The 19,832-nt window shown below is 35.5% G+C and overlaps 1 protein-coding gene across 2 annotated transcripts in view; it reads right to left on the bottom strand.

Moving 5' to 3' along the window:
- The window catches only part of LOC145662865 (eukaryotic translation initiation factor 2 subunit 3, Y-linked), a 132,709-nt gene extending 115,344 nt beyond the window's left edge, over positions 1-17,365 (bottom strand). Inside the window, exons 1-2 of one of the 2 annotated variants that reach the window (XM_081728809.1) lie at positions 16,714-17,365; positions 1,632-1,695 (exon numbers count right to left, since the gene is read on the bottom strand). In XM_081728809.1, the coding sequence (XP_081584935.1) occupies positions 1,632-1,695; positions 16,714-16,785 (136 nt within the window). In that variant the 5' untranslated portion in view covers positions 16,786-17,365. The remainder of the gene's footprint in view (positions 1-1,631; positions 1,696-16,713) is intronic. The other variant, XM_081728820.1, reaches the window with a different exon arrangement.
- Between the last annotated feature and the right edge of the window lie 2,467 nt (positions 17,366-19,832).

Raw genomic sequence — 19,832 nt, 5'->3', positions numbered from 1 at the left:
TCTCTATTTGCCTTCCTTTTTAATCAACAGATCATGTATATTAAGTTTAATAAGTTCATTTCGATTTAATTTCTTTTAAACAGCTTCAGGGATACACAATTGGATGGCGAACTGTGTCTAGGGGTACGCAAGAAAAGAAGGCTGAATAGAACTGTCCTAAAAGACCTAACCCTTAACAGACATTTCACACCCTGATGTATCAAACGTTGTATCTATGGGAACAAAGAAATCCAAAAACAGAATGTTCTATTGGGACTAACCTATGTGGAAATATACCGAAGTTTGAAATAGATTTAAAATAAGATTTTATCGAAGTAACAGACCCCTGCATTTCCTGCATTCCGACTCAAACAAGGACAAAGAAGTTTTACGAATTGAAAATTTATGAGAAACAAGTTCTGATACTGATTGCAAGAATGGAAGTTGCGCATGTATATCGTGCGCTACACAATTCTGTACCATGTTGAAATTTGGATAGAATTAGCATCTGTTTCCATGTAATTGAATAACAACAAATGTAATGAATTCTTGAACATCCAAATTTTCTTCCCACCGAATAGCATACTTCTAAAAGAGAATATAAAGCCTTCTGAATCACACAAAACTAAATAAAAATACGCATATTATATTATATATATATATATATATATATATATATTACGATAATACTGACGAAAAAAATATTACGGTATAATCACTTGCTACGTCCAGATTTATAGCAGTCACGATATAAAAGAATAACTGCCACTGTCAAAAAATACTTAATTTGTATGTCTAGTTTCATATGTAAACATCTGAAAATAACTTTACACCAATTACCTGTTTATATGGAACAGAGTACATTAATTCGACTTTTCTGTATAAAACGCAACTACTCAAACAAATTTAACGGTTGTGCAAGACATTATCTGTTTATGTATACTCTAATTGTTTCTAGTGGTCAACTTACGACACATAAGCTTTGAAGGTGATCATCCAAACAGTAGAAAGAATTTCATAGAGAGAAAAAAAAAAAAAAAACTAACAAGAACTTTTCAACAATGCAATTAACTAGTTTCTCAAAAATTGCCTTACCCTTAGACTCGAGATGTTAGATCAGATTAGCAGAAACTAAATATTTGTATTTTTAGTTTGATGCTTTTTGTGACCAATGCAATATAGTCTCGAGGAACTTAAACCCACATACATTGTTGTCACTCAACGAAAAAGCTGAATACAAAATTAGTCTCACGCAAATTGCAAACGTGAACACATCAAAATGATCAAACTACCAAATAATTCCTCACGAGAAGTATCCCAGTGTAGAAAGATTATGGAGGAAGAAATCAAAATTAAGTAGTATAATAAATTGGGGAACACGAAGGTCGTTAGTAATACTGCAAAATTATATCTGCCAGTATAAACAATCAGAGACTTTTTACTCATGTGAACACCCACAGGTAACAATGGTACTCTCGAACCTGCAATTTTCAATGATGGCTTGTCATCTTCTTGAATGCGAATTCTTTAAGGAGTCAAACGTTACTAGAAAAAATACATTCTGTGAATTTCCTCTCATGTATAAAGAAATTGAAATTCAAGTACATCAATTTTTTCTATGCATATTAATGCAATAAGTAATGTCTACTTACCGATGTTGATGGTGGCCTGTCTGCTTATTACTTCTGGAGATAAGGGCGTTAATTTCGTCACATCCTTTAGAAAAAGAATAAAACATATTAACATTTCACTACCAATAAGAATTTATAGCTCGATTTCCAACAAAGAAAGAAAAAACACACTGTCATAGGACATGATTGTAAACTCATAGCCATTGGCTATGAAAATAACCAAAACCACTGAATTACAATCTTCTGCCCACACATTTATAAACATGTCTAGTAGGTTAGGTTATATCGGAAACAAAACTTTTAATTCTACATCCCAGGTTTATGCCCTTTAGGCTAAAAGAGACAGAGGTTAGTGAAAATAAATAATAAACGAGAAGCCCGTAACACGCGTACATCTTGACAAATGACCACAAACTTGGAGGTCGCCGATCGAACCAGGGACCAGAGGTAAGCGCTTTACTTCCAAGTTATCGTGTCTCCCCATATTAAGACTGAACGGCAATAACAGAAATTGAAGTAAACTGAAATAACTGTCTGATTTTATATTACACATTATTAATGCACATATATGATGCATTCAGAATAAGGGCGAACTCAAGAAAGGGTTGTTTCCTGAAATTGCACTTTGAACCGTCAAAGTAATTGTCTATTTATTTTTGAAACTATTCCCTAAGGGTTGGAGAAACGCCTTCCACAGAGGCACGAAAACTGGCTGCACAGAGCAGTTAGGCGTTACTGATTTAACACCTCAAATGTAATTTCCGAGCGTTCAAATTGTACTAACTTTTGCTAAGTTCATCCTTACTTCCCTCACATCTCTACAGAAGGTCGTTTCGCATATGTTGTAACGGAAATTACCAATTCACTAGCGTTCACAGTTCAACCATCTACCGATCTTGTGAACATGTTTCTAAAGGTACGATGTTCACTCATAAAACTAATAATAATAATCACCTATTCTAGGTAATACAAACTATAGCAAGAAGTGTTTGATGAACAATTTACATTGCCCAAAATGAACACAGCTTTCTGACAAGATCATCTAGGTTATATTACTAACCTTCAATATCGTTCCTTGTTCCTTCTGTAGTATTCCTTGTACGTGAAGTACCTTCTTGGTATATACACATTTGCAAAAATATCCACAGTGAGTGTCATCTAACCTACCGGCATAAGCTTTAAAATGGAATGTTTAGTTATGTTCCTAAAACGAAGCCTAAATCTTGAATAAGCACCTACAAGCGCTTGGGTTTGTTTAATTCTCATGGAATTTACGATAGCCTTTTACCAGATACATTACTCACTACTAGTGTTCGAAAAACTTTGTTCTGGACTAAGCGCCAGCTTTGAAAAGCGGGCGACACAATATTACAAATACAATTTGACATATAGGTCTGCATATTTTGGCTTAAGTTAGCTAGGCACCAGAACTTACCGAGTCCTGCCTATTAAAGCGCACAAACAAATATAACAGTTCCTTACGATATGGCGGGCCTCGAGGATATTTCTAGTTATAATTAATTTTACTCTTTGGCGTCTAAGAAATGGGTAATTCTGGAAGGATCTCATTGACTCGTAGGAATGTACTCAGGAGAATGCACTTGGTGGACTTAGAATGGAATAAAACTGGTTGCGACCCGAAGTCCCAAGTATAAACTCCAAATATGAAATCACCACGATGGCAATTTAGTAACTGGAGTTCAATTTCAGACCTGTCGATGAGATTGGCATTCGCTTTAGCTCGTTATTCACTTACACGATTCGCATTCAATTATTCAGCTTGAGCTCAACCCAACCTAAGAGCCGGACTAGCGAGTTTGGACACTACCTCACCATGATAGTGTTTACTGGAGTTGGATATTTCCAGTGTCCTGTTATATAATTACTACTGATGGATATATATCGGGTTCTGTCAAATTTCACAACACTCACTACAAATGGACATTCAGGTAACTGAAGCAAATTTTAGATAACACGAGGAAGAATTTACATGTAATTAGAATTGATAAAGATATAAGTAAATATAATGGAACTGTTATTAGAACAATAAAACACTGCGCATTGGTTACAAATTTTGAATCCATCACAAATCCGATAGTTCAACTACAAGTCAAACTATATAGTTTAAGTTATATTTAATTAAGACACAACTATCTTAGTAGCATTATTAAAGAGATCATTTGAATACCGCTTCTAAAATATTTAAATCTCATTATATATTCAGATAGTTACACTGAGACGTGTGTTTTATATTACTAACATTTTGATATCCAAATTATAGAATTGCTGTAAGGAATTAGAGGAACGGGTTTATCAATTTGCACATTTGTGCCCACTACCCCCATAAGTATGTTTAATACACAAGCGCAATCAACGTATTCTAATCTGTGCACACTAAGCAATATCAGGTGCTTTTTTTTATTTTTTTCACATGGTGTGTCGGACTTTGTATGGACGGTTGTAAAACTCCAGTGTCTTGAAACATGACAACTCTTTCTCGTTCATTTTACTTTATTAGCGTACGACTTTACAGCAGAAGTAGAAAAATCGGCTGATCTTTCAATATATTCTCTATAGGAAAACTCAATGAAGTTCAGAGTAAAAAGTATGCAGCCAGAACGAGATCAGAAACCGGACATAAGAATTTCTGCGCTGATGCGCTACCTACTCTACTCCCTAAATCACCTACAAATTTTGTTTATAGTTTTGTAAAATTATGAAAACTGTAGGATATTCTGAAAACTATAATTTGTGTATTGCACATAAAATTCTTACTCCATCACTAACAATTTGTAATTTAAGATTTTACAAACTCCCTATATTAATACAGAAGAAAGTGGCCATTCTTTTCAACTGATTCTCGAGAATATTTCAAGATATTCACGTTTCTTCTACATTAATACAGAAGAATACGCAAAAAATAACAAATTCTTCAAGTGAAGGAGTGGAATTTTACAACCAATATTCAAGAAATAGTTCAGACGATTCTAAGTTTTTCATAATTTTAAAGGGCCACATCTGCTACAATGTATGTAAATCAGTGCTAATAAAACAAAACTTACCAAAGAATCAAATACTATATATTAGAGGGTTCCTACTGATCTGGAGAAATCTATTTCCGTTACTTTCATGACAGGTGTTGGATGACGTTAACATATAAGTAGGAATAAATAAGGGTGAATATTTATATATGAGAACATTTATTCCATAGAGAGAAGTAATAATCAATTGCCCATACGTACATTAGATTTCCATCCATAAAAATCTGAGCAACGTTCCATACTGTGATCATTAATGGTTGGTTAAGCTGAAACTAGTGTACAAACCATGTTAGAAGAGAAGTTATAAAGTTTCCCTGACTTTCCTTGATTTCCAGTCTTTTTCCTTAATCTGCACCATTTTCCCTGACCAGTAGGAGTCCTGTATTAATAATACTTGTGTAACAGTTTCGGCAATATAACATCGTGTACATCGGAGAGGTGATATTGCATTGCTGAAACTATTACAAATATTAATATATATATATATATATATATATATATATATATATATATATATATATATATATATAGTGTTTTGGTCAGTGTTTTATTAATACTGTTAAATAGTTCCAAAGCTATAATGAAGAAACAAATCAGGTTTACAACCGCCGCAAGTGTTGAGACAGGATCCAGCGGGGTCCGACATGATACACATGGATTAACAAGAAACTAGTTACGATATACAAAATTAGGTTATTATTCATTCTTTAGAGTGAGATGACTTATGAAATATTCACGTGATTTTAAAATACAGAGGGTTTCGCCTCAACATACAAATTACTCCGGGCTTTAACTGCCCACCGAACTCACGGTCTGTGATCAAACCTGGGACACGAATTATTCCTAGTCGAACGTCAAAGACTACTACGCAACTAACATTTCATAAAGTATTTCAATTTGCTGTTGATAATTTTGTTAGCGTCCTGCAGAATCTTAACCTAAAAGAATATGGGTGAGCTTTACAATGCCCACTCCAGGTGGCATTCTTACGCAGACACGAGAAATTACATTGTTAATTTTAAGAAAATTGATTCAAATTTCCCTAACCTTAAACGAACCTTAACCCACTAAAATCCTTTTAAACCAGCCCTACTTTTCTATTGTAAACCTGAACATACTAAACACAATGGTTGGACTGTAACATGTACTGCATGTATCAAATTGAAATTACAAAAATGAAATGAAATCTTTGAGTTTTACGTCCCACGGTTATGCCGGTTAGGCTAAAGGAGACGGTGATGATGAGTAATGAATGAAATGGTGGAATGAAGAACGTGGGAGGAAACGGGAGAACCCCGAGAAAACCCACGCACACGGTGTTTGTCCACCACAAAGTTCACTTGGCGGGGGCGGGGATCGAACCCGGGACCCCAAGCACCAGAGGTGAACGCTCTAACACTGAGCCACCGTGGCCCCCCAAATTGAAATTAACTTATGTTAAATAATTCCAGCGTAAAATGTAGAGGGCAATTCTGTGATTATAAATAGTAAATGCAAATAAAAGCGATACATAAGATAGTTATTTCAACCGATGCTGTACCTTTGCACAATGAAAGACAGAAGTATTTATGCGTAAAAAAATTACTACAATGGTGAATCCATCATTAGTACCATAGGAAGTAATGACTGTGTGAAGCACGTCGATCTGAACGATATTATTTACAAACAGTAATGAAAAATAAAGAACAAAATATGGAAAAGCCTAGTAAAGGCATGAATTATCAGCAAAAAGCCTACTCTGTTTTTAAACTCGAACAAAAAAACAAACTTCCCACGCACAACCGCGGTCCTACCCGCATCCACTTGCAGCGCCCGCTTTCGCTTCAAGGTTCTCGTGCTTCCCGGTGGGTAAAGCAATAAGTCCTCTTGTGCAAACACCATAGTACATATGAAATGTCACTAAAGAAATTACATTTGAAAGCCAATTAGCATTACATACTCAGTTTAGATCCGCACCAGTTCATCCACACACCTACGGCAATAGAAGTTGTGTGAATTTGAAGGGAATGTTTTATTAAAGGTACAAGTACGTAGTTCCTATTACGTAATACAAAGACCCCGATAACAGAAAGCTTTATTCTGGAAGTCGACTTACCAGAGGAAAACAAATCGAACATTGATGGCGCTGGTTTAGTTTTAATACATCACATTGAAAAATCTACAGGTAAAATTCAATACTTTGCATATATTTATAAATAACAAATTTCTGGAAGTCACAATGAAATTAAAAGTATTAAAGCAGGAAGTGCCACATGAACATACCTAAAATCTCGTTGTAGCGGAGTGTCATCCATTACTATATGGCAAAATCCGAACGCGTAACATTGTATAAAAACAATTACGAAACGAATTGAACCTTTACGATGTCAAAACCGCAAAACTGGGTAGAAAAAAATGAACGATAATGTTGTGACAATCAATTAGGGAACGTTAGTGTGTGCTCATCGCGTGCATAGTTCTTTTTGCGTATGCCACCATTGCTGACGGGCCTGCTCCATACGGACGCATCCTGGCGCACCCGCATGGGCCAACCAGCTTCGCCCTGCTTGACTCAAGATAGCATTCGTGCTTTTTAGTGACCTTAGCAGGGTACGTGACGTTTGGGCGCCGCCGTTTGGGCGCGGATGTTTGGGCCCCGCCGTTTGGACACTGGACGTTTGGGCGCGAAGCCATTTGGGCGCCAGACGTTTGGGCGCGAGTTAAATTAAAAAGTCATTATGTTAGGCGCTGAGTACTAAGTTCGAATCAAGATATCACAAGGTGTCTACTGTAGTGGAAGTCCTTGAATTATACTGGATTTCGTTTTAACAATTAAATTTTGTAAATTTAAGTTTCAACCAAAGTTAAGTGTGCTTTTTATTTGATAACTTTTCAAGCCAAAGGTAAGTAGACCAGACTAGATATGATTGACTGCATTACGTACATAGTGAGCCTATTCCATTAAAAAACTTAAAGCAGGACTTCTACTGTAGTTATGTTAAGTTTGTTAAGTTAAGTTTTGATTTTTATATCGGAATGTTAATTAAAAAAAAAGATACCAGAAGTACGGCATACTACAGTTCCTAAACTCAATGTCTTAGACACCCTGTATTAACATCTTTCCCTCAACTCGATTAGGATTTATGATTATTAGATTTCTGGGCTCTCGGCATCTAAGGCCATTTAGCCCGTCACGTTTGAGGGGGCACACTATCCGGGGAAAGTGAAGGAAGAAAGGATTGGGGAAGGAAGGAAGAGGTCTGAACCTATAAGTTAGGTATCACCCCGGCATTTGCCTGGTGTGAATGAGAAAAACCTCATTCAGGGTGGCTGGCCTGAAAATGCTTTTACACTTTTTCGACCGAGTGCCCCTACCGGGAGTCGAACCTGGGACCGCTCGCACTGAAGGCGAGAGCGTTAGCGACTACGTTACGCGGGGCCACTTCTCTCAACTCGAGTGCGCGGAAATCTTTTATTGGTAGTTCTTTATTGGACTTAAGGAAGAGAAGAGTTTGGCAAACGTAATACGAAAGAAAACAAATTTTAATATTCATAAGTATGTAATTATTAACTTTTTTAAAAAATACAAAAATTAGATCAACATTAGATCAGAAGTACAAGAATCGTGAACAAGCGAAAAATCAATCCATGACGAGATTAGGCAACAAATGCTACAAACGCATTAAACTACTTAATTTAGATGAATAAATAAGATAGAGATAGAAAATAGATAAATGAGGTGAGATAAAGATAGAAGTGTAGGAAATGTATATATCTTGATTCGCGCTTAGTTTTCAGTGCCTAGCTTGCTTTATATTTCGTAAATTGTGATTTTTACTATGTACCTCGCGCCCAAACGTCTGGCGCCTAAACGGCTTCGCGCCCAAACGTCCGGCGCCCAAACGGCAGCGCCGAAACGTCCGCGCCCAAATGGTGGCGCCCAAACGTCCTGTCCCGCCTTAGCACAGGTTGGTTTGAACAACTTCATTTATGCTAAGTGACAATATATTGCCCAGTACAAATATTTCGAAGATGAAGAAAATCTGTATATTAAAAAAAACTTGGAACAACTATTCTTGTAGCCCCTTTGAACCTCATCTATGCCAAGTAAGATTTTCATGTCGCCCAGTGAAAATCTTTTAGGGGACAACCCCATAGCAGAACATGCCGCGGTCTGCGATGTGATCGCAGAAAATTTGCCGTGCCTGTGCAGAAAAATTGCCAGAGGAGAAAAAATAGCCAACAGAAAAGTATGAAAACATGCCTGCTATGTGTAGATTTCTTAAATGGACGGACTAGCATAAATATAGTTTGTATTGTTTTATACGTCGCATAAAGCGTATTTTTAAGAATCACAAGAGTTTCTTCTGCAAAAATTTTTTTGCAGAACTCTTGCAGAAAACTTTTGACTTACAAAAGCCCATCGCAGAAAGACAAAGTTCTGCCATGGGGGGGGGGGGGGGGCAATAAGAAGGAAGTTGGTGAAACAACTATAATTTTGCAACAATTATTTCTGGTGACTCCTTGAATCTCACCTTTGCCAAGCGAAATATTTTTATGTCGCCCAGCACAACCTTTCAGGGAATAAAAAGGAAATTAGTATAAAGAATTATATTTTTTCAGCAATTACTCCCACTAGTGTCCCAAAAGTAAACCTGTTGGTATCATATATTTTCCTGCTCTCAACTGCTCGTCAATTTGCACGGTAAAATGTTCGCAAATACCCAGTACATCATCATTACTGAAGGATAACACAAATGCTCACATAAGAAAATATATGAGTGATTCCATTTCAAATCGTCCAGGGTGTCCACAAGACTGTCTCAGATTTAGTTTATTTTTTAAAATAAGAAACAACATACAAAATTATTGGACCTATATTTTTTCTTTTTGCTGAAGAAAAATTTTTCTTCGATATACAGCCTTCCAAAATGGCTGCCCTCCTCTCGGATTGCTCGAAAAAAAAAATGAAAAACATGTCAAATTCAAAATTTTATTGTAGAGAAACGAGTATACTTAGTAACATAATCGCAATAGCAGGAAGAGTATGAAGTTGTGTTTCGGTGGAGGGCCAAAATTCGTCTATTGGTCCAATAGGAATAGCACAATTCACTCGCAATGTTGCCAACTTTGGTGAATGTATTTACATATGTACTATTAGTACCGGCACCTATGACCTTAAACTCGTCAAATGCATGACCGGTCCCTCGGTGTCGCCAAGTCGACGAGCATACTATTCACGGAAAATATTTTCTAAAGTACAAAATAGCTTATTTTACTTCAAATAGGCTATAAGCATAACCCATACATTAATTTGTTCTATAACTATCTCAAGCTAAGGTGTGTATATATATATTATTCATTTAATGCATTCAGAACTTTATAAAGGTCTTATGTTGAAATTTGTATACTTTAACGTGAAAGCCTCTAATTCGCCCAAGGAAAGTCTAAAATCTGATAAAAATCACTTACAATGTGATCACCTTAGTTGTATCAATAATATACTAACAAATAGGTCAAAAACCCAAGTGGGTTTTAAAGTGAGTATTTTCAGGTGGGTCCAACTCGAAAAACCCGGTGAGTTTTTTTCACTTGGGCAAACCCTGGCACTGTTTGTGTGAATAACAATGGAGGAGTCCTATTACAGTAAGGACCGTATTAAATGTGTTGATTATTCTAAAAGGCATAAGAGGATTGTGTACAGAAAGAATTCTTGACAAAAATTTTATCTTGCAGTAAAATATATGTATTGCGTACAGCGCGTCTGCCAAAACGTAGTATTAGGAGAGGGTGATTAATTGCTTTGAATATTTACCGTGTTTTGAATTTGAAGGGTGCTTTGAATATTTAACGTGAACAACGTGAATGTGTATGAGATATTGGTGACCACGGAAGAAAGTGTAAATATGAAACTATGCACCAGCAAGATGACGAATTTGTTCTACCGAATGTAGATTTAGAAACCCTTAACCAGACAGTTAACATACTAAACATGAATATGTCGCATTACAACGGCCCTTATCTGTGAAACCTAGACTATGGTGAAGGATTCATCTCTCAAAATTTTTCATACTGCCTTTCAAATCGCCTTGTGTACAGGACACAAATAATCATCCTCCCCTAATAGTACGTTTGGGCAAACACGCTGTACGCAATACATATATTTTACCGCAAGATAAATTTTTTGTCGAGAATTCTTTCTGTACGCAATCCTCCTATGCCTTTTAGCATAATCAACACATTTAATACGGTCCCTACTGTAATAGAACTCCTCCATTGTTATTCACATAAACACTACATCACTAGTGCACTACGTCATGTTACCAGTGAAAACATTTCATGGTTCCAGAGAACACTAGGACGATGTTCACGACACCGAATCACGTAACGAACTGTTAAGTGGCTGCAGCAGAACTTCAACAAGTTCGAACTTGATGCGTAGAGTTACGAGAGGTTCTGCAATAATAAAAAAGTTCTTGTTGTTGTTATATTATTATTACTATTGACAACTTACACAGACACGGTTTTTATTCGACATTTTAGTTTTACTAATGATGGTAATCATCAAGTGAAATTCCCACTCAACGTTGCAAACTATCAATAACGAACGAGATAAAACCTTTTAATGAAATACATGTAAGTTTTCGAAAACTGTGGTGATGTGGGCAAAATTGTGTTTCGTGTGATGTTTACAATCATTAATGAATATCAAATCTAATATAAATAAAATAAAGAGTTTGTTTCGTTTGTCTGTCTGTCCGTGTGCGGCCTGGGAACCAGACAAGTGGACCGAGAGTTAACAAATTTTGGTCAGAGGTACCGTGGTCCAAGCCCCAGATCAAGACGAAGCTTTTTTTTAAAAAAAAATTCGAACCAGAGGGGTTTCGGGGGGGGGGCATTTACCGGGACTGGCCTGGGGTCTCGGCTCAGTTACCAAAGTTTGGTCACGGGTACCTTGGTCCAGGCCCCAGGCCAAGACGAAACTTTTTTTTTTTTTTAATTCGAACCAGGGGGCGTTTAGCGGGAAGTAAAAGCAGTAGAAAATGACCGATATTAATGTCGAATTTATCGTTTTCGAGGTCGCTGAGATCAATGGCGAAACATCGATCGCATTCATCCATTCGGCTGCGGGCCTGGGGTCACCGGGCGGGGGGATACCGAGTATGTAAAAGTATTCCAAAATGACCTATATTAGTGTCAAATACATAGTTTTCGTGATCGCTGAAATCAATGGTGACACTCATATTAAAGATGACTTGCAAATTCAGCTAGCATTGTATGCAGGCCGGGGAGTCAAAGGGGAGAGGGATACAGAGACATGAAAAAATAGCCCAAAATGACCGATATTAGTGTCAAATCCGTAGTTTTCGCGGTCGCTGAAATGATGATACTCGCACAGGCGCTGACTGCCAAATACAGCCCCCATGCGAAGAATGGGTATATTCAGCTAGTTATAAATAAAATAGTACGAGTGTGTGTGTGTATGCGGAATGGGAACCAGATGAGTGGACATTTACCAAATTTTGGTCATGTGTACCTTGGTCCAGGCTCCACACCAAGACGAATCTGATTTTTTTTTTTACATGTATTGAAGAAGTACCTAAATATTTAATATCCGTTAACCGTTCATGCGGCTGCAGCCCCAAACAATCGCAAATAATTATTGAAATTTCGATTTTTGTACTTGAAATGTAAATATTTCCTATGGGCATTTAGATCCTATACACAAGGCGATTTGAAGGGGAGTATGGAAATTTTGAGAAATGAATCCTGACATCAAATAAGGTAGAAAAGTTCCTACAAATATGAGTCGAATTCCGCTTTGTTTTCGAGTTACAGGGTTTCCCACTCGGGACCCAAAATCGGCTCGGGACAATGGAAAATAAAATATATATTTCGCGTTAAATCAGAAACTGTGTGTTAAAGCTTTGATAAAGTTCAGAAAGTTGATTTGTATCAATATGATAATTTTTATGTGCGCTGCAATTCGGTTGGCAGTGTTGCCAATTTGGTAGAACTTTTATTTGTTTCCAAATGACACTACGTGGTTTTTATTTGATTTTTGGTATTCATTAAGGATTGTAAACATCACCACAGTTTTCGAAAACTTACATGTATTTTATTAAAAGGTTTATCTCGCTCGTTATTGATAGTTTGCAACATTAAATGTGAATTTCACTTGATGTTTGCCGTCATTAGTAAAACCAAAATGTCGAATAAAAACTACGTCTGTGTAAGTTGTAATAATAATAATAATAAGAAGAAGAAGAAGAAGAAAATTATCTTTCATTATTGCAAAACCTCTGGTAACTCCACGCATCAAGTTCGAACTTGTTCAAGAAGTTCTGCTGCTACCACAAAACAGTTTATTACGTGATTCAGTGTCGTGAACATCGTCCTAGTGTTCTCTGGAACCATGAAAATTGTTTTCACTGGTAACATAATATTGTAGTGCACTAGTTAGTGTTTGTGTGAATAACAATGGAGAAGTCCTATTACAGTAAGGATTGTATTAGGTAATATGTTGATTATTTTAAAAGGCCTAAAATAATTGTGTACAGAAAGAATTCTTGACAAAAATTTTATCTTGCGGTAAAATATATGTATTGCGTACAGCGCGTCTGCCAAAATTAGGAAAGGATGATTATTTGTGTAAAGAGTGATTTGAATATTTACCGTGAACAATGTGAATGTGTGTGAGATATTGGTGACCACGAAAGGTGTAAATATGAAATTATGCACCAGCAAGATAAAGAATTTGTTCCTCTGAATGTAGATTTGGAAACCATTAACCAGAGAGTTAACATGCTAAACATGAATGTGTCGCCATTAAAAACAACCGTTATCGGTGAAACCTAGACTACGGTAAAGAATTCAACTCTCAAAATTTTTCATACTGCCTTTCAAATCGCCTTGTGTACAGGACACAAATTATCATCCTCCGCTAATAGTATGTTTGGGCAGCACGCTGTACGCAATCCACATATGTTACCGCAAGATAAACTTTTTGTCTAAAATTCATTCTGTGCACAATCCTCTTATGGCTTTTAAAATAATCAACACATTTAATACGGTCCTTACTGTAATAGGACTTCCCCATTGTTATTCACACAAATACTTTAACTAGTGCACTACAATGTCATGCTACCAGTGAAAATTTTCGTGGTTCCAGAGAACACTAGGACGATGTTCACGACACCGAATCACATAAACTATCAATAACGCACGAGATAAAACCTTTTAATGAAATACATGTAAGTTTTCGAAAACTGTGGTGATGTAGGAAAAATTGTGCTTCATGTGATGTTTGCAATCATTAATGAATACCAAATATCAAATAAAAACCACGTAGTGTCATTTGGAAACAAATAAAAGTTCTACCAAATGGCAACACTGCCAACCGAATTGCAACGCACGTAAAAATTATCATATTGATACAAATCAACTTTCTGAACTTTATCAAAACTTTAACATATAGTTTCTGATTTAACGCGAAATATATATAATTTATTTTCCATTGTCCCGAGTAAGAAACCCTGTAACTCGAAAACGAAGCGGAATTCGACTCATGTTTATAGGAACTTTTCTACCTTATTTGATGTCAGGATTCATCTCTCAAAATTTTCATACTGCCCATCAAATCGCCTTGTGTATAGGATCTAAATGCCCATAGGAAATATTTACATTTCAAGTAATAAAATCGAAATTTCAATAATTAATTGCAAATGTTAGGAGCTGCAGCCGCATAAACGGTTAACAGATATTAAATACTTAGGTACTTCTCCAATACATGTAAAAAAAAAAAAAAAAAAAAAAAAAAAAAAAAAAAAAACAGATTTTTAAAAGGTGTTTTTTTTTTTTTTTTTAGAAAATGGCGTCCAAACATGGCGTCTTAATGAAATTTTCAGCTTTTCATCATGCTATAACGTGGGATGTAATAATCAGAAACGTAAGTCCTTTACATTTTCAAGAGACCTTATGGAGTAGATTTCGATGCTAGAAGCAGATGGTTGATATTGCTCGTGAGGACAGAAAAAAAATGTTTGAAGTTAGCAAAAATTTCATCAAAGTTGGCAACATTGCGAGTGAATTGCGCGATTCCTATTGGACCAATAGACAAATTTTGACCCTCTAACGAAACATACAACTTTATACTCTTCCTGCTATTGGAATTATGTTGCTAAGTACACTCGTTTCTCAAGAACAGAACTTTTAATGTGACATGTTTTTTCAGTTTTTCGAGCAATGCGAGAGGAGGGCAGCCATTTTGGAAGGCTGTATATCGAAGAAAAAATTTTTTTCAGCAAAAAGAAAAAATATGGGTCTAATAATTTTGCATGCAGCTTCTTATTTTAAAAAATAAGCTAAATCTGAGACAGTCGTGTGGACCACCCTGGACGATTAGAAATGGAATCACTCATTACTAACATGACCTAAACTAACCTAAACCATCAAAAATACAGAAAATAAATACGAATTTTAAGTAAAGAATCCTGGTCCCTCAAATCCAAATACCCTAACCTAAACTACATAAATCATCAAAAAATACAGAAAATAGAGCAAGAAAGCACAAAATTTAAGCAAAATATTTTGGCCTCCCAGTTCCAAAAATATGCCCATAAAACGAAATAACGTTAGATATTTAGAACACTACATAAAATGATATACCGTACATGATTTTTTTTTTTTTTAAAAAAAAAAGACGCCTATGTTTAGCAGAAGGGGCCCAGCTCTTTTCTCTATTTAAAAAAAAAAGTTACAATTTTGGTAATTTCTGTTCACATTCGGTTAGTTTAAGGTAGGGTTGGTTAGTTTACTTTATGTTATATTAGTGTAGGAGTCCCGCATAATTTTCCACAAAATGATAGAATTTCGCTTATTTCTACTAATATTACGTTAGTTTAGCTTATTTCAGGTTAACTTACGTGAGTTTATGTTAGGTTAGGTTAGAATTGGTTACGTCGTGTTACGTCTAAGTACTTGCATCACTCATTTCTCCTGTAAATGTTGTGTTTTTTACGTGCTTCTGGACCCTTTGTACTAAACATACTCAGAAAAAAAAGTCAATGTTCCGTTAATGGGGTCCTATAATTTCTACACACGAAATTTGCAATTCCTCCACTACTTTTCATTGATTTTCGTTTGATTACACAATATAACGTTATATTAGGTTAGGTTAGTTTTGGACCCCCTTAACGGAACATGGACCAAAAAAATAGTGCAAGGAAATATTACCTAACCACTATTTAGTCGCTGTTCCCACTTCCTAATCGGGAATTCGTACATTCGAGATAAACAGTAGTTCATCCTATGTGGAAATTTACATACCCCACCAACAGTACTCAAATAGTATTTTTGAATAAGATCTAAAGTTTCCTTCCAAGAAATTCCGTTTGATGTTAGTTCTCAAGGAGAAACTTCAGTAGTAGTTTTTAGAATTATACCGGTACGCTTGTAAAACTAGTTTTTTGTAATATAAAGTATGTTTTTTGTAGCATTTTTAAAAAAGACTTCTCGTATTCCATCTTAATAGAGGCAGTCAGGTTTATAATTCCATACTATGCATTTGTTTAAAAAAATTTCATTAGACGCCTTCTAATCACAATTTTACTGAAAGTACGCCGCACAATATTGTATCAAAGGTACACAAATGATCTTTGTAAACAAACTAATATACAAACAACTACCGACCTACTAGAGTTATTCTAAATTTCTGGCGCGTAAAAATTGGAATTCCCACACCCTTACGGACTACCACCAGGAAAAAAAAATCTGGCGGTTCCCGCAAGCATCACTCAGTAGTTCTCTTCACTAGAGCATACACCCAGAAACTGTATTCTCAAAACTAATTTTAAAACATTGGAATTTCGAGCTAAAATTCATTTTAATACTGAATCGATTTTGCTAACATTTAAGTCACATATGTGACCGCTGCGGTTTCCTGGAACACGTTACATTTGAATCGGCACACCGTCAGTTACATCAGCCTACTCATACCTTCACACATTTAATTAAAACATACCTCGTTAATACTTAGTTTTACAAGTAATAATTATTACAATAACAATATAACCAATACTCACCAACTTAGACAAATCTTGCTTGACAAGATGAGGCTGACCACTCGTAACTCCGGCGCCTTCACCACCAGCCATGTTTAGAAGACTGAAAATCCGTTACGCTAATACAGTTGCCAGATCCAAATATGAATTACAATTTCCGCCACATCTGGATCATAGGTCAGAATATCTATTATTATAATTCATTAATTTTTAAATGTAGATACTTCATAAAGATCTCTTCCGATACGAAATGTTCTGCAATATGAATCAACAATTGAAAAAATTGCTAAAAATTAATTACAAGAAATCGGTTCCCATTTGGTTCAAAAAGTCCTTAGCTACCTGAGAAGAAATCTCGGAAACAACTAGCCTCGCAATAACGCTCCTATTAAACCATAGTCGTTCATTCATTATTCATGAAGGGTAAACTGTATTAATTCTGCATTTACATTACTATTTCAATTATCAATTATTTGTTACTATTGTTTAAATCTAGAAGACCGAAAATATCCATAATAAGGACAGTAACGTTTGTGACAAATACATTTCGTTATAAATGTAGGCGGCGGTGAATGAGCTTATGGATTAATTCGATTTCTGCGTTTGGCTGATCTAAACATTTTCTTTCAATGGTCTCTTGTCCATAAGCTCTAGCAAGTAACAAGAAAGGAGTGCAGGAAATAACATTTTGAGAAAATCACACGGACTGGCAACCCTTACGATAATGAAAAGAAATTATGTAACGCAGATGCGAGTCTATATAGAAAGAAGGTGGAGTCAACAGAACGAAGAGAGTTCGATGATCGAATAACTTGTTATGAATTTCATAATTTATCAGTATTAGATATATTGAAAAGTACGTAGCTACTGTAAAAAGAAAAAAAGGAACACAAAATAAATTATTTTTCACAGTGTTAATTATGCATATATACATAATGCAAACATACATATTACAGAAAAAAGAACAAGGAAACTGCGCGAATATTTTAAACAGCTTTTGAAAATAATATGTATTTCAATGCCGTACAGATCAACAAATATCTAAAACAATAATGGAAATACGATTAAAATTACCAAAAGAAATTTTCAGGTTATGTACTTATGAGTCACAGAATCACCATGAAAATAAGTAGGATGGATTTGAATATAGTGTGAAGTAAAATTAGTATATAAGCTATATAGGGAAAATAAGTATATATATACTTATTTTCCCTATATAGCCTTATTTTACTTTACACTATATACAAATCCATATACATAGGCGTGCGCAGCGTGGGTGCCATGGGTGCCTTGGCACTCCCATTAGACAAACTTTTTTATGTAGAATTATTACAAACTGAGAACAGACTATGTGTAAATTATTTCCTGTCTGCATGTGTGTCATGCGTCGCCAACGCAGCGTCGGGTGCAATCGTAGAGTGATTATTGTAATTCAAATCACAATAATCACTCTACGGGTGCAATGACGCTATCTTTCTTAGGGGAAAGGGGGGTGGGAGGTCGACATTCCATAAGGTGGTACTTTAGATCTGGCACCCACATTCCCAATGTCCTGCGCACGCCAGTGTCCGTATAGGCTTCTTATTTTCATGATATATACACAGGGCCAGATTTAAGAAGATGCAAAGGTACACGTGCACCCCCCTTCGTTGTAAGTATACACTACATAAAGTGAGAAGCTAATAGTGAGTTTTGCAAAATCATAGTTTAAGTCAATTCTCTGAAGGTTGAAGGAAAAGAATTCATCGAGTTGATTTGAGTTTGAGTTTAACGTCCCTTTTCAGCAGCGAGGCTATATGAGACGTGGACCTACTGATTAACGTGGAATCCGAACCACATGATCTCCCGCCGGGAATCGAACCCGGGAAGAATTCGTCGAGAGCAAACACAGCATTTCCAAACGAATTCCTCATTCACATCACAGATAACTAAAGGCATTTAAAAACTCAAATTTAATTCAAATGTACTGGTAGTTATTGGTGCATCCCCTCCGAGAATCCTATATCCGATCCTGTGTATATATATATTAGTGGTGGGCATAAAAACCGGTTTTTCGGTTTTTAGAAAAACCGAAACCGGTTTTTGAAAATTAAAAAAACGGTTCGGTTTTCTCCGAAACCGGTTCTGTTTTTCACTGATCCGGTTTCGGTTTTCTTCAAAACCGATTCCGTTTTTTTTTTTTCAAAATTTGTTCTATTTCTGACCAGAATGGTGTTTCGTTGTTCTCCGGAAACCGAATCCATTTCCACAGAAATAGTCTTATGTGTTTTCGAAAAGTTTTCACCGAAACCAGTTTCAGTGAAAACCGAAATGTCGGTTTTTCGGGTTTCGGTTTTTATAGAAACCGGTTTTGCCCATCTTTAATATATATATATATATATATATATATATATATATATATATATATATATATATATATATATATATATATATATATAGGGGTAGCGATTAGGGGGCAGTTGTCCACCCACGGTTTTGAAGTGGTCATTTAATGTAGTCACAAAAGAAAGTATTTTTCAGCTGACAAAATTTCTTTTTCTAATACGAAACTCAATAATAAATTAAACTATTAGAGTACCGATTTTGTTAAGTTATCAAATGATAACTTTTCTAAGGAGAACAACAAAAAGATCCGAATTCATTCATTTGTTCCCGAGTTATTGGCAAAAGAAATTTTTTCAACTGTCAAATACTTTCTTTTCTTTGTGTACATAGTTTCATTTGGAAATGTAAAGCTTTTATGAATATTAGTGGTTCATAGAAAAAAAAATGGTGCTTTGCCGTTGCGTTAGTACGTATTAGTTATTTGTCTTCCCGTGGAATTAAGAAAGTTATAGGAATTGCTTTTTAATTGCAATTCAAAGCAATTAATATTGCAATTGCGTATTTCCTTAAATGTTATAGCATATGCTTGTAGTATTTACTGTCATTTTCTAAGAGTAATAACATACTTTTAATGGCATTTGAAATTAAAAATATGTTTTTATTAATCCTCAGATTTCAATATAATTTCTACAAAACAAGCCCCATTATTCATTACTATGATTAATATTATCCTTTCTAGTTATGTGTTTTACAAGTTTATTAAATAATCTGATCTCTCAATTTTCCAGGCAGAGTTTTAAGATGTTAACGAGCAA

Source organism: Thermobia domestica, chromosome 1 (assembly GCF_964235325.1).
Source record: "Thermobia domestica chromosome 1, izTheDome1.hap1.1, whole genome shotgun sequence".
NCBI lineage: Eukaryota > Metazoa > Arthropoda > Insecta > Zygentoma > Lepismatidae > Thermobia > Thermobia domestica.
The sequence above is the reverse complement of the archived record's forward strand: the minus strand, read 5'-3'. Positions and strand labels throughout refer to the sequence as shown.